Source organism: Symsagittifera roscoffensis, chromosome 8 (assembly GCF_963678635.1).
Source record: "Symsagittifera roscoffensis chromosome 8, txSymRosc1.1, whole genome shotgun sequence".
NCBI lineage: Eukaryota > Metazoa > Xenacoelomorpha > Acoela > Convolutidae > Symsagittifera > Symsagittifera roscoffensis.
The window spans coordinates 43,062,278-43,076,726 of NC_087069.1; the positions used below are offsets into that span (position 1 = coordinate 43,062,278).

Sequence of the window (14,449 nt, forward strand, 5' to 3'; positions counted from 1 at the left end):
AAAGAACGCTCGAAACATAAGCGCGCATAAGTTATATGCAATTGACAAAGCACCTCTATTTTAAAAAAAAATCCACTACAACAGATAAACCACCACTAATGCAAACATTCCATCAAATTTCTGAAAATTGGTTTATTACTCACAGAGTTTTACATTTTCCAAAAACGCATCGGAACCAAGAGCGATCACAAAAAACACAGACCAATTTCCCTTTTTTCTAAATAGATGGCCTTTTTCTCAGCCTTGCGTATAATCCAAACTTCTGCTCTTGATATAAGTGTCTTGTGTTTTTTGGGTCAGTAATTGGGTGTTTTACCCGTTAACACCAATAAATGGGTTAATAGCATACCAAAAAATTAAGTCATAGTGGAATCCAAAAATATATATACAGTTTTTTTTTCGTTTGATAGATCGATTGCGGTCTTGACTTTATGTTTTATCCGCTTTTTGTTTCAGAATGTAACATATTGGAAAAAAATTGAAACAAATGATTAATTTAAAATACCTCCGCTAAATATCTTTATTCTTAAATTTAGCACGAATAGACATTCAAAAAAAATTAAGCGCCTGATAATCAGCTAAGGTCTCAATCGATTCACTAATACTTGGTTACCGCGGTTCAGTGATTAAATTTTAGAATTCTATTGTTGATGAATGTCCAACTAATTAAAGTAAACTTGAATTACAAGATTCTACACGATTGTCTTTTTTTAAGGCTTAATCTATGTTTTGAAGAATTCTTATCATTGGTTTTTTTCTGAACTGCATACTCTTATTGTTACATACAGGTAAATTTCTTTATAGCTGCTTTTTCTTCTTCAAAAATACGCATAACATGCACACATTTGTGTGGCGCAAACTTTTCAATCTAATGATTGGCTCAAAGAAGAAATAATTTTGAAATATATCTGAGCCAGACTACTCGGCTGTTATAAAAGAACGCTCGAAACATAAGCGCGCATAAGTTATATGCAATTGACAAAGCACCTCTATTTTAAAAAAAAATCCACTACAACAGATAAACCACCACTAATGCAAACATTCCATCAAATTTCTGAAAATTGGTTTATTACTCACAGAGTTTTACATTTTCCAAAAACGCATCGGAACCAAGAGCGATCACAAAAAACACAGACCAATTTCCCTTTTTTCTAAATAGATGGCCTTTTTCTCAGCCTTGCGTATAATCCAAACTTCTGCTCTTGATATAAGTGTCTTGTGTTTTTTGGGTCAGTAATTGGGTGTTTTACCCGTTAACACCAATAAATGGGTTAATAGCATACCAAAAAATTAAGTCGTAGTGGAATCCAAAAATATATATACAGTTTTTTTTTCGTTTGATAGATCGATAGCGGTCTTGACTTTATGTTTTATCCGCTTTTTGTTTCAGAATGTAACATATTGGAAAAAAATTGAAACAAATGATTAATTTAAAATACCTCCGCTAATTATCTTTATTCTTAAATTTAGCACGAATAGACATTCAAAAAAAATTAAGCGCCTGATAATCAGCTAAGGTCTCAATCGATTCACTAATACTTGGTTACCGCGGTTCAGTGATTAAATTTTAGAATTCTATTGTTGATGAATGTCCAACTAATTAAAGTAAACTTGAATTACAAGATTCTACACTGGAGGTGAAACATCAGAATGCGTTCATGATTTACACTATTCAGTGATGTTCGAATGTTTGTAGTGACATTTTGAGTTTGCGAGAAATTTAGATTGAAACATGAAAGAAAAATTTGTAAAATTGTTTTGGCTAAAGCTTAAAACCATTTTTTTTGACAGAAATCTAATTAGCAAAAACATCAAGCCTATTGTTAAGCAATTTTTTTGGATGAAGTTGAATTGAAGTATTTTTTTAGCTGATTGTCTTTTTTTAAGGCTTAATCTATGTTTTGAAGAATTCTTATCATTGGTTTTTTTCTGAACTGCATACTCTTCGTTTCATCATCTTAATGACAAAAAAAACTTACTGATTCGCTTTCAGTTTTTTGAAAAAAAAATCTAATTATTCTGAGGGCCAGAAGTTCATCTACATTTTGATTTCTTCTTATTCAGAACTTTCTAGTCCCTGAACAAGTATATTCAAGTTATGCTAATTTTAAAATTGAAGCTCTTATTCCGAGTTTTTAACAAGAACATCAGTTATATTCAAAAGGTGATTTGAGGCGTTGCCAATCGTTAAAATATGAGATAAAATCATTTTCCATCCATCACAAAAATTCAAAAGAGTAGCAGTAAAAATGTGCAACTTACGGAAATTGCCAGATCGTTAATTTTTTTCAGTGATTCGAAAGCTCAATTCCCGTTATGAATTGTTTCTATCTAAGTCGAATCCAATGCTATCCCTTTCTGTAGTTATTCGCTATAAATTTCCTGGAATCAGATTTAATTGATTTCTGAATGAGTTTATTGCAGCTTTTTATTGGAGGTAAAAACCATTTTCAATTGTCTAAAATTAGTTCTTATGGATATATTATTTTTATTTTCTAAAGTGTGGCGCTATTTTCAATCATTCTTAAAGAAATTCGAAAATTGTTTGCTGTCTTTACAAAACGCACCTCAAATTGTTCAAAATTAAACTGGTTAGAAATCTAGTTTTCCATTTTCCATCTTCATAATTGTTTCCTATGATATAATAAATTTTAGTTTCTCAAAATTGCTGCCATTTATTTTCTTTCCCCTAGTTAATTTTTTTGCTATTTGAACTCATTCCCCGCATGTAGCCTTCAGGGAGTTTACCTGAACAAATGCAATTATTTTTAATTAAAACGTCAATGTATTGTAAAACTGAAAAAAAAAACATTAAAAAAACGTCAGTTTTGACCTGATTTTCACACTGACGAGACAAATTAAAATTTTTGACTTGAAACTCCACAATTTGGGTGGGTAGGTTGGGTCGGGGGTTGGGACAACGTGGGGAGGGGGCAATTCTGTATAAATATTGAGGTTAGGGAAGTTTACAATGAGAGGGAAATCGTTTTGCTAAGAAAGCGATGTTTACGAATAGGCTTTCTCACATCCTACTCGATAGTTTTGGAATCGAGTAGGCCATAACTTATGCAGACAATGTTGCTACAAACTCCTACAGAACATATTCCCATAGAATTGTTTCGAATAGGTTTCAAATGGGTTTAATCAAGTAAAATTTGAAGAAAAAAAAACTTAAGTTTTGAAAACGTAATTAGTGTCCATTATACATAAGCTGATTTAAATTCAGACAAACAGATTGAAACTGAAAATAAAAACATTTTTCTCAAATGGGTTCAACTTAGGTGAAAAAAGACGAAGAGAAAAACTGCTAAGATATTCAGCAGATTTAGTATGGTGCAGAAAATATTTTGCCCAACAGGGGGTCAGTTTATCAGGTCACTAATAACATGAATATAATTGTCTAAAAATTGATGATTGAAATTTTTTGGCTCCCGTTATCTAAACTTTTTATCTTTTCTGTATTTTAGGGAACAAAAAAAATGAAAACTCTCGAAGAGGACACGAGTTGAAGCGGCAATTTAGTGCTTTGATGCAAACTTGTTGTTTTTTTGCGACAACTCTTGCTATATTTCTTTTTGTTGTTTTTTTTGATGCGTTTCTTTGGAATTACTTCTTCAAAATATTCGGATTGGCATCCACTCCATATTACTTAGAACAAAAATTTTAACAGCTCATTAGCATGTAATTCTTTAAAAGCAAAATTTTTTTGTTCTCTTGTGTGTTTAATTGGTTCAAGTTTAGTTTTGTGACATATTGTTTTTATAAGACGTTTCAGCAGCATTTCTAGGTGTGTCCAACTTTGTTCTATCTATCAGTTGATGCGTAAATGGGGACTCCATATTGCAAAACTCGCAGAACAATATTTTTTATGCCAAAAAAAAACATTTTTTTTTCGGAAAATTTTTTCGCAGTCTATACAAAAGGCCACTTTACTGGCGTACTTTGTTTTATAAATAGCGTCTGGGGTTTTCGAATGTTGTCTTTCATCTGTAACTATTTCAAGATATTTGAAACTTTTTACTTTGCTAGTCACACATATTTTTCTTTTAAGTTTTTTTGCTGATCTGCTTTTAGACAATTAATTAAAGAAGTTGTTTTTATGACTGTATCATCAGCATACAGCAAAATGTTACAACCTTGTTGTGGACTTTTGCTTTTTTTTATTATCGTTCAATTATATAATGAATAGAAGTGGGCCCAATAGTTTTTTTTGGTTAATCAGAATTTACGCCAAAACTATCGAGTTAAGTATTCTCAAAGTTATATCAAAATGAACATCGCACGTAGCAAAACAAAATTTGAAAAGGGCAAACTCCATATGTCTATTCATAGTCTGTTTCTCACAGCGAATATCTTTTTTATTTGTAAGGTTGTAAGGTTGACAGTTTTGGCTATGAAACGAAAATAAAACAGTTTTAACAATGTTTTAGAGATTCAAAAGTTTAAAACTTTCAATGGTAACGTGAGGCTCCTTTTGAAATAGTTTTGAAATAGTTTTGACATTATTTGACTCAGTAGTTTTGGCATTTTTTCAACTAAAAAACCCAAAAATGATTGATGGTTGGATTAAAATTTTGAGCACAACTTTTGTAAAACAAATTGCACCCAACGTTCAAATTTTTGAACTGAATGCGTTTTGTTCGGATTGTTCAGCTCTGCACTAAAGTGGAACTATTTTCGGCTATGTAATCTTTTGTAGTCAATTATTTCTCATGCAACTGCAGTGCAAGCCTTTTTCCAAACTTTAAACAAATTTTTTTAATACCTATGCTCGGCTAAGGTTTTGGACTCAGACATTTTTGTAATGATCGAAGTTCAAAATTGTCTCAAAATGGTTTTAGTTTTTAGAGAAAAATTACCGAAGCGACAATTCGAAAACTGAAAAATATGTCAGGCATGGGTGGATCTAGCATTTTTTAGATTGTGGGCTGATTTTTGATTTTAATTTTTGTCGAACAAATTAAACTTTTAGGTCGAATAAACTGATTTTCCGAACTCTCCCAAAAAACTAAAGAGACACTGTTTTGGCCAAAAATTTCTGCGCCACCGGCAAACAAAATAAACAAACAAAGAAAGGGTTTTCACTAACTTTTTGGAAGCATTTGAGGAAAAAAATCCCGTTTTTTGCCGCGCACTTCCTCCTCATACATAGTAATTATTGGCGAATAAGCGCCGGTGGAAAAATAAGTGTACGTCAGTCATAAAAGGATACCTTGAAAATTATATATTTATATTTATTCATATTTATTATTATTATTATTATATTTATTGATTTATAGTCAAATTTACATACAGTTCCGGATTTAGGGGGACTGGTTGAGGGCGGACGCCCATTTCCTCAGGGATTCAACCCCCTGCCTAGCCAGAGGGTTGTGCCTTTGTACTATTTTAAGATATCCATTTTTGGCTGAAGGACCTTCAAAATTTTCTACATTTAGTATTTTTTTTGTCAAGTTCCCAATTCGGTCGAATTAATGAACTTAATTATGAAGTACAGCGCACGGACTTGTTTGGTGTGCTTTGTTTTTGTACGGCGCTGAGTTTCCAAAGTCCAACAATATTTATTCAATTTGAAGCAAGATAATTGCTTCCATGGAACGTGCATTAGAATCAAATCAACTCACATGGCAGATGAATTTACCTGGGAGGGGCAAAAAGATATATTTATACTTTTTACTCCCGCCATCATTTTTTTTCAAAAAAGAAAGTGGTGGTACAATTGAAAAGGCAGTCGAGTTTATTATGATCGATATAAGCAGTCATTCCCTTTTCGTTCTATTGCTTCCTACTTTTGTTAACAATCATATCATCAACCCAATAATTTTTTTTACGAATGAGGCTTCAGTTATCTCTTATTTCCCAGCGAGTGTTTCAGTTTGTGATTTCAAAGTGTCATTTTTAAACTAGTTTAAAATCTCAATTGACCACTTAACTTCCTTTAATTGATTATTTCTGATATTTTCACGTTGAAGGACCAAATTATCAGGAAAGTGTTCAATTATTCAGTTTTCAGAGGATAAAATTATGATAGAAAACGATACTCGTAGTCTGATTAAAATTCAGCCCACTCATTCATCCTTGGCGCAACAATTATTTCAAATTTAAAAAAGAATAATTGTTGCAAATTGTTCAAAAACTGGGCGAAACTTATTCAATGTGGGTTTACTTTCAATTATTTTTTAGAAGTCACTATCAAATTTTTTGGTTTCGAGATTATAAAGATTAGAAAAATAATTGAAATTTCATGCTTTAACTTATTTGCCAGTTTTTCTGGCTTTCTAATTTGTTGTGGGCGGACAAAGAGTTAAAATTTTCTCAGTAATCACAAAACATATAAACTAGCTGTCATTTTTGCAAACTCTATTCAAAATACAAAGTGATACAAGACTTCTCGTATCAGGGGGGCAGAACGTTGGATGTTTTGACTGCCTTTTGAGTTATATGGAGCAGTTTGTTTTCTAAATATTGATGAACTTTTCAAAAATAAGTTTTTCTTAATTTTTGAACTTTTTTTTTGAAAATTATCCCCCACACGCCGTATTAAGTAAAAAGTGGTAGATTTTGCTACTAGTAACAAATTATGACAACTTGTCTGCTTCAACCAATTTGGAACAGTTTATAAGAAGAATAGAGTCTCCGTTTTGGACCTAATTGTCCCGATATTGGCCATATTAACAATTTTTACACCCCCATCTTCTTACAAAATTTAATCACTGGTAAAAAAAAAACTTTCAAATTGAATTCAACAAGAAAAACAAGAAATTCCGAATGAAATTTAAAAAAATTCCGTCAATAATAGTAAGTTGAAAAGTCGCAATTTGTCTGCAGAAAAATAATCAAAGTATCAGAGTTCAAGTTGTCAAACCCATACCCAGAGAGCAAAAGCAATAAGGGAAGACAAAAGTTTTGATTAAACCAGGTATGATTTTTTATTTTTACAGGAAAAACTTCTTGTTTTTTTTTTGAAAACGTCAGAGCATGGTATCAAAGCAGTCTCCAAAGCAATTCAACCCATAAAAAAGTCTTCGTCAAACAATCAGAGCTACCAGCTGAAGAAAACTTTCAGAGCTACCAGCTGGAGTCTCCAGTGGCCTTAAAATTTGTAGTATCTGAAATTATAGATTTTTACACTATTATAGTTTCATTAGATTTGATAGAGAGCAAAATCGCTGCAGTTTTTTTCTTTTGTCAATCTTGAACGGCTGAAATCTCTGGTAAAATCAACCGCTGTCAGGCTGACAGGTAACTCTATAATTAACCCCAAAATTATTCATAAATTTGATCCAATCAGATGATTTTTTAGGAACAACAATTACTTGCAAAACTGCGTTCCAACCAGGTAAAGCAAAAAAACTTGTCGGCGTTTCGATGAACTTATAAGAGAACTAGCCTCTAACGGTAGAATTGAATAAAATTTTTCATAATTTTGAACAAGAGCTTCCAATTTTTTTTTTTGAGTCTACGCTGTCTGGTCGTTTCATTCATCTTTCCCTAAACTACTTAAGAAAAATTGCAGAACTCGATGAAAAAAGTTTTATTGAAAAAATTACGATGAAAAACGCTGTCTAGGCGCTTGAATTGGTACTCGCAATTGCTTTTGAGAAAAAGAAAAGTCGTGCGAAATGATATCGCACGGTAAGTGCTCGAAAAACTTAAAAAGAAGTCAGAAGCATAAATCTTTTGATTCAAACTACAAACTATTTCGTCAGGAACTGAGAAATTCTATTCCCCTTCTAAATAAAGGGGAAAAAGTGTCATCCACCTAACAACAAATGCAGCTTAAGGCTGAAGTTCTGGCATAGAACCTTTTTTTGAATGCTCCAATATTAATAAAGGGAATAGGATAGATAAATGATTAAACACGTCTCTCTTCCAAAAACCAATTATAATATTCAATCAAATGTACAATTTTTGTACGAAAAAAAAAATTGTAACGGAATTTGTTCGAAAGAGCATAGAATACGATGATAATGTTTTCAAAAAAACCAATACATTTATTCTTGACATTATGTTTATTTGAAGGTAAAGCCTGTGAACTTTTTTTTTGAAACAGGAATAGGTTTTTTCAATGTTTTGTGAAAAGAATACATCGTGCAGCCTGCAGCTGAAGCAAAAAACGCCCTCTCTAGTCTAGTTTTAGAAAAAAAACTGTGTCTCCAACTCATGAAACGTGTAACTTTTTCTCCTATGATGGGACGCAAGGATGGGGCAACATTCTCTAATGGAGCTTTTAAACAATTTAAAAAACCATTATCAAAGCGATACCAATCAGAAATATTCCAGCTTTTAGCGAAATTTTTTTTTCGCAAGCGTTGCCTCCCATTTTTTATCAACAACCGAATTAAAAAAAAAACGCCAATCACAACTATTTGGCCAATTCCTTGGAGCAATCAGTAGCCTGCTGCTGACGCGGAAAGGGGGGAGTTAGGCGGAGGTTACTTATAACGACTTTTTTTGCTATTTCTTCCTTTCCTTCAATCCTGGTTGGCAATTTCTTACTATCCTAGAAAACTCAACCCCTAAAAACACAATTACTTTTTCCAACTCAAAAGACCGATAGATAGATAGTGAGCGTCCGCAAAAATTCCAAAGGGATGTTGATAAGCTGAAAATCAAGTTCAAGTTTTAGTAAATTTTTTCAAATGGAGTATAACACTTTTTTCATTTCCACTCAAGTTTGCTATTATCATATCTCAGTTCAGGTTTTTGAATATCAGTTTTTGTACCGAAATCCAAAAGTTGTTTATTTCGATTACTAAGTTGAAAATTTTTTATTTCTGTTGTATGCATAGGAAAGTTTCTATATCTAGAATTGCCAACACAGACAGATGCCCAATTGATCACTTAGGACCACATTTTCTATCTTTTCTGAGAAAAATTTTTAGAGAAAACAAAACATTTTTTTCTGAAGCATGGAGCATTGATTTTTTACAGTTCTTTAAAAATTTGCAATGTGAAAAGCTGTAAGATACAAAAAAAATCATTGCTCCATGGTTCAAAAAACTTGTTTTGTTTTCTCTAAAAACTTTTCTCACTGCCTTTTGTCTTTGTCTTTGTCTCAAAAATAAATGCACTGTCTTTTTCAGACAACGAATTGATTATTGATTATTCCCTCCAGTTATTTTCTCACTTTTGAACCCGTACATCAGCTGAAATGCTTTGACAATACCGTGCTGGAAAATCTACAAGAAAATTTTTTGTCATTTTTTTAAATCAAAGTGCAGTGCATAGTGTACCAACAGTCGCAGTCTCCAGTGCAATTAAACGCATAAAAAGTCTCTTTCAAAAATCCAGCACTACCAGAAGAAAATATCTTTTGAAAGACACAAACCATTTGCAAGCAACAATTAAGACGATTTAGAAGTGTCTCCAAAAGCTCGAAACTTTATAAAATCTCAGTTTTTATATTTCTAGACTAATAGATTTTCATTTGGACAGATAACAAAACTACCGCAATTTCTTTTTGTTTTGCCGATAATGAACAGCTAAGAGTTTTGATATAATCTTTTAGTAACTCTTTTAGGAACAACATTTGCTTGCAGAATGCATTCTAATCAGATGAAGCAAAAAAAAACTTTTCGCCGTTTCGATGATGTTCAAGAGAACTAGACCCTAACAGAAAAAAATCTTGATTTTTCACAAGCGCTTCTTAGGTGTTTCTAAAACTTAACCCCGAGCCTACGCTGTATGGCTGTTTCATTAAAGTTTCCCTGAACTACTTGAGAAGAACTCATATTGAAAAAAGTTTGATAAAAACGCTGTTTTGGCACTTGAATTGGTACCTGCACTTGTTTTCGAAAAAAAAGAAAAACGATATTCATGAAAAAAAAACTAGCAAAAAAAATCAAATAGATTAATATCGTACAGTTAGTATTTGAAAAACAATACAAAAAAGAACAACCATATTTTTTTTGAATCAAACTACAAACCATCTAGCCAGGAACTGAGAAATTTCCTTCACCTTCTGGAAAAAGAGAGAAAAAGTGTCATCCACCTAAGTATGAACAACAAATACAGTTTATGGCTGATACTCTGGCATAAGAACATTTTTTGAAAGCTGGATTCCCAATAAGTAGAAAAGGATAGCAAAAACAAACCAATGTTCAAAAAACCAATAATCATAATAAATTTTAGAAAAAAACTCTAACGGAATCTGTGCGTAAGAGCATAGAATACGCTGATAGTCTATTTAAAATAAACTGATTTAAATTTTTTTGTCCTTTTGATTTGAAGCTAAAGCCTGTGAACTTTTTGAAACAGGGATACGGTTTGTCATTGTTTGTGAAAAGAATACTTTGTACAGCCTCCAGGTGAAAAAAAAAAACGCCTTGTCTTGACTATCTTTTGATAAAACTGTCCTCGATTGCATTAAACGCAAGGATGGGGCTAAGTGCTGGCATTTTTTTAAACGTTGCAACTGTAAGCCAACAAATTGCTAAAAACAGTCAAATATTCGATGGTTTAGAAACATCAACAGGTCTTACATCAAATTGGTTGGTTTCAAATCAGATTATTTTTTTTCATCACAAAAGTTCCATTTTTAAACCATTTTTTGTATTCATTCTCTTATCGACAAGACTTTGCTTAGGATCATGATGCAAGTAGTCTAAAATGTTTGAACGTGTGCCTGTTTAGTTCTAAGAGAATTTTAGCAGTATGTATGTTTTTTCAATTCAACTTTGCATTTTTTTATTTATAAAGCTTGGTTGATAAACGACGCTATTGTTGAATTTTTATCAAATAAATTTTACTCAGATTTTCATTTTTGTCATTGGAAAATGATAATTTGTATGGTATTTAAGTGATTTTGAGGTGAAATGGCGAGGGGAGTTCAAGTGCAGGAAAGTATAAGGTATCCTTCTTCAAACCCCAGTAAATGTTAAAAAAAGATAACAGTTAAATGATTTTTTTTTCAAATTCGAGATCAAGACATTAAAAGCTTTTAGATGATTTAAACAAGTCAGCTAAAAATAGCTAGGTAAAAAATTGGGTTTTGTCGGAAAAAAAATGAGCCCGACTACAAATATTCAGTCACTTTCTTTGAAATTTGGAGTTATAAATAACGCTCGATATTTTCTGCTTCTGAAGCCTTGGAGGAAATTCAACCATTCACAATCATATATTTTTTGCTCTTATTAAAACAGACACAAAAAAACATCATTTCCTAATTGCACAGCCTGTCATAAGATTAATTAAACTGAGAAAGTTTCTTTGATGAGGATGACATTTTCAAAAGATTTTTTTGGAGCAATCGGAACATCTAAGGCATTCAGAAAACCTACATTCAGTATTTGTTGTAATTTTCTTGAAATATTTTTTTCTTATGCTTAGCAGAAAATGAAAGTTTGCTCTTAAGACAAAGTTGTTTTTAAGCTAGCAAACCGGCAAAACCAGTCTTCGTTGTTGCCAGTTTGGTTTAAATAGTTCTAGGCGTTTTATGTAATTATGATTTTCGTACATCGTAACAATTGTTTTCTGTTTTCTTTCAGACTAAATTTTTTCAGAGCATAAAATAACTGCTGAAATTTAATTTTTCCGCTTTCAAATTGGCAGCAAATGTGTTTGTTGTGACATTTTTGTCTCTTGTCACAAAAAAACTGTCTTCATCTAAAAAAAATCTATTTAAAGGGTCAGGTTTTTTTCAGACTGTATTCTATAATTTTCTTTTCAGAGCTATGCGCCGGTTGTCTAGACAAGTCATTTAGTTTTTCGGGAGTAGTTTTTAGTGGATTCCATAAAATATCAAAAAATGCAGAACCTTTTCATTCGAAGCATCAATCACAAAACGATCTCTTTGAGGTATCGCAACACGGAAATGTTTCAGACAATTAGTTCACGCCAATTCGATTTCAAGTATTCAACGAGCCGGATCAATAAACCACTATTAAAAGAGTCCTAAATTTATCCCACAATTGCTAATGGAGACCTAAAATAATTTTAAAAAACCCTTATCAAAATGAACGATTAGAAATACTCCGATCTTTTCGAGGGTCTTATCTTACTTTACTTTTTTGGTAAATTGAACAAGTTCAAACATGGGTCAAATGAATTCGCTCGCACCTTTTCAAGATCCAAAAAATTCACTTAATCAGACAATACCCTTACAGCTTGTTCTTTTGATTGAACCCTTAATCTCAGATTTCACACTTTAGTTTCCGAGACAAACCAAAAAATTTCCAATCAAACAAAAGTCCAACTTTTCGAAAAAAAACTGTCAAATATTTGAAACATAGACTTTTACTTAAATTAACAATCCTATTTTACCTTAAATCTCATTTTTTTTGGGTTGGGGGTATTTATTACCATTCTTTTTTTCTTCTTCCCATTCAATTCTGGTTGCCATTTTTTACCATCCTAAAAAATCGACGCTAGAACTCCATTCTGGAAAACTCTTGCGCAAGTCAATGAAAGAAATAATTAATTTCCTGGAGGATTATTAACACGTTTTAACTGTCTTTGCCCTGACGGCTGTTAGGCGAATGCGACAGAACCATATCCCCTCTTACGCCATAAAAACTTCCCTTTTTCTGACTCTAAAGACTGATTCGTAGTTAGTTCGCAAATTGCTATAAATGATGTTGATATGCTGAAAATCAAGTTCAAGCTTCTCTAATTAAGTTCAAGCTGATTTTAGCACATTTTTTTCAACTCCACCCAAAGTGGCTATTTTCAATATTTCTGCTCAGTGCAGATTTTCGAATGTGCAGCGGAATCCAAAGTTTTTTTTTAGTTTTAATGTCTAAAGCGGAATTTTTTAATTCTGTCTCATGCATACATAGGAAAGTTTTGATATTCAAGGCTTGCCAATCACAAATAGATGCCTAAATAACTACTTAAGATCACTTTTTCGAAATTTTCTGAGACAAACTTTTTGAGAAAAAAAAACAACTTTGTTGAACCATTGGGCAATGTTTATTTTCCTCTAAAATTTTTAATCAGTAAAGGCCTATATTCAAGTTATGTTGTAAAGAGTTATACTACAGCTTTATATCTCGCAACATTCTTTTATATAATATCAGTGAAATAACTGCGCTGTCTTTTTCAGAATATGAAGTGATGATCGATTTTTTCTTGCAGCTATTTTCTCGCGTTTGAACCCTTACATCAGGTGAAATGCTTTGACAGTACCGTGACTATACTTAAAACATTTATGCATTATTTTAAACATTAGCCAGCTCTGGTTCACACCGAATTTTTTAAGCATTTTTCAGGGAATTCAATTTTAAAAATAGATGATTGTCACTTCTGAAGTCTAGAGAAAATGAGTTTTTAAATGTCAACTGTAGCTTAAATACGAGATATCAAATCAATTTTTGGAACGAGAGCTCTTAAAGTTCATTATTTTTTTCCGGTATCTTTCGCTAATCAATTTAAACATAATCTTAAGTTACCGTTTTTACCTTAATGGAAACAAAAATAGATGTGACATTTCAGGAAATCGTTTCCAAGGACATATGCGCATATATTTTAGTTTCTCGCTTTTTGTATGAACTTTGCTGCATCAGGCACTTTAAACCTTATCTTCTTAAAAATCGAATAACTAATCGGTTGAATTGATTTAAAGGAATTGTTAAAAATAGTTAAATGTTGACATTTAAAAACATCGATTGGTGTTATCTTAATAGGATTGATTTCCAGTAATTGCTAGATTAATAGACGGTTAACTATCTTTACTAACTTCTTTACTATCTTTACTCTCATTATTCTGTATTTAGATAAATCCGAAAAAATCTTCGTCTTTTCCAAAGAACAACTTCAGTTGCAAAGTCGAACTGAGTTACAAACAAGAAGCCATTTTGAAAAAAAAGAAAAAAATGTTTATTTTTTGAAACCGCAAATCTTTCAACTGTTACTTTTTAACAAAAACCTTCCCGTTACTTTTTCCAATTTTTTTTCGATTTGTATCAAACCTTATCTCAGTTATATCGCGCTTATACAGTTTCTTCAGATTAAATACCAAACTTTGCTACTTATGTTTAGTTTTGAGAAAAAAATTAATCGAATCAAATGACAAACATGATGTCAAGAAACTTCACTTCCATTTCTTTCATCGATGTCGATATGTCAACTGGAATCACGCTGGGGGAGGGGGTTCGATCCCCCGAGGATTCATTTCTTTTCAAACGATTCGGAGCCGTGCTGAGCAGTATCATCACTCTCGGATTGTTCGGAAATTTGCTCACTATTGTAATTCTATCAAAGTAAGATTTACAATAAATATTTTCAAAATATTAAGTTTTTGATATATTTTTGCAACGTAAAGCGCTTTTATTTTTTATACTTTAATTTTCATTTTTACTTTCGGTCAGAAATGAACACTGTTATTACGCTCATCAACCTTCTCCATCCCCTGCAATCCTGAAATTTAAACTAAAAAGGTTGATTTACTGATGTCTTTTTGCAGAGGGGAGGGGGTTAAAGGGGGGGGGGGGAGGGGGTTATTTATTAA

The 14,449-nt window shown here is 32.1% G+C and overlaps 1 protein-coding gene across 2 annotated transcripts in view; it reads left to right on the top strand.

Moving 5' to 3' along the window:
* Nucleotides 1–14,449, top strand: part of LOC134853036 (melanopsin-like) — a 39,655-nt gene that overhangs the window by 13,234 nt on the left and 11,972 nt on the right. For both annotated transcript variants that reach the window (XM_063868963.1, XM_063868964.1), the window contains exon 2: nt 13,981–14,201. In XM_063868963.1, the coding sequence (XP_063725033.1) occupies nt 14,008–14,201 (194 nt within the window). In that variant the 5' untranslated portion in view covers nt 13,981–14,007. The remainder of the gene's footprint in view (nt 1–13,980; nt 14,202–14,449) is intronic.